This window comes from Cyprinodon variegatus, unplaced genomic scaffold (genome assembly GCF_000732505.1).
Source record: "Cyprinodon variegatus isolate N-32 unplaced genomic scaffold, C_variegatus-1.0 Scaffold489, whole genome shotgun sequence".
Classification (NCBI taxonomy): domain Eukaryota; kingdom Metazoa; phylum Chordata; class Actinopteri; order Cyprinodontiformes; family Cyprinodontidae; genus Cyprinodon; species Cyprinodon variegatus.
Window position 1 is genome coordinate 317,593 of NW_015150942.1, and position 1,469 is coordinate 319,061.

At 37.2% G+C, this 1,469-nt stretch overlaps 1 protein-coding gene across 1 annotated transcript in view; it reads left to right on the forward strand.

Annotated features, from left to right (window-relative positions):
- nudt14 (nudix hydrolase 14) overlaps positions 1–1,463 on the forward strand; it is a 28,835-nt gene extending 27,372 nt beyond the window's left edge. Inside the window, exon 5 of the mRNA XM_015390221.1 lies at positions 1,017–1,463. Coding sequence (XP_015245707.1) covers positions 1,017–1,266 — 250 coding nt within the window. The 3' untranslated portion in view covers positions 1,267–1,463. The remainder of the gene's footprint in view (positions 1–1,016) is intronic.
- Positions 1,464–1,469: the final 6 nt, after the last annotated feature.

The following is a 1,469-nucleotide window of genomic DNA, read 5'->3' on the forward strand; positions in this document are numbered from 1 at the left end:
AAAATTTCGTGAATTTTCGGGGGATTTCGTAGCATAACGATGACATATAGCAATATTTCATTAGTAAAAGAGATTGATATGGTGTTTTCAAATGGCAATATATCAGCATATGAAGATATTGAAGTTTTTAAGTCTGTAGAAAAGAAGTTTTTGAGGAAGAAGAAGAAGTAGTATTTTTTTTTATTTTAGACTTTAGAAACTCAGAAGCTGATCAAATATCGGGTTAAATATCGGTGGGGTGGCCGATGTCCGATATTCAGTTTTAAGGCAGATACAGGCCGATACCAATAGGGGGCCGATTATATTGTGCATCCCTAGTTCAATCACTTTTTCTCTAATCTTTGCATTATGTCTCTACCAGCTTCGCACAATTATTAAAGGATATTTTAGCCCATTATTCTTCAGAGCATGACGCTGCCAGCACTGTGTCTCAAAATGGGAATTTTGTGTTTTTAGGCCCATTTGCATTATAATGTTCTGCATATCAGCCAAAAAATATTATTTTATTCTTTTCTTCTTAGAGGACCTTCTTTAAAATGCTTTCTATGTCATTTAACATACTTGTAGAATGACTCCTTTTGGGTTTCTTTTAAGACTGATTTACTTTTTGCCAATCTTCGATTAAGACCAGATTTATTTAGTACACAGCTGGTAAATGTTCGTAAATTCTGCTACATGATCTCTGTAGCTCCTACAGAGTTACTCTGTGTCCTTTGGTTGCTTCTCTGGTTTCTGTTCTCCCTATCCAAAATCTCCCTTTGAAAAAGAAAAACAGCTTAAGAAGTGTGATTCTACCGATTATAGAAATTGTTTTTTAGTGTTTAAAAACCTTTACTCTATTTCTCCTTTTTTGTGTTTCGATTGTGAAATTGTTGTTAAATATTGCATACAAAGGGTTAGAATGAGCCTTTTTTTCATCTTTAGGTTAAACGAAATCAACAAAACTTGAACAGTTTTAATTGATTTAAACATGAAAAGATAAAAATACAGATTTTCATTCCTCTTCCCTTCCACAGGTCAGGCGTGGGTGTAACGGGTTCTAAGCAGACAATGTTTTACGCGGAGGTGTCCGACGACAACTGCGTGAGTGCCGGCGGAGGCGAGCCCCGCGAGGGGGAGCTTATCGAGGTCGTCAAAGTCCCGCTGCACGAGGCCATGACGTTTGCCTACGACGAACGTATACCCAAAACCATGGGCGTCATTTTTAGTTTCATCTGGTTCCATAATAACATGTCTCCCAAGTACAAGATTTCTACCAATGTGTAACTGCCATTAGTTTAACACTCTTTCTGTCATTTACTGCATATTAAAGTCAAACACTGGTTCAGCACATTTCTGCAAACCCCTCACAGCTCATATCCTGTTGTTGCCTTTTAGCTTATTGGTACACAAACGAGGGTCCTTATCACTTTTAGCTTTTTTTTTTATTTTGATAATCCTTCATACATCAGTTTGCCATAGCTGGTTGC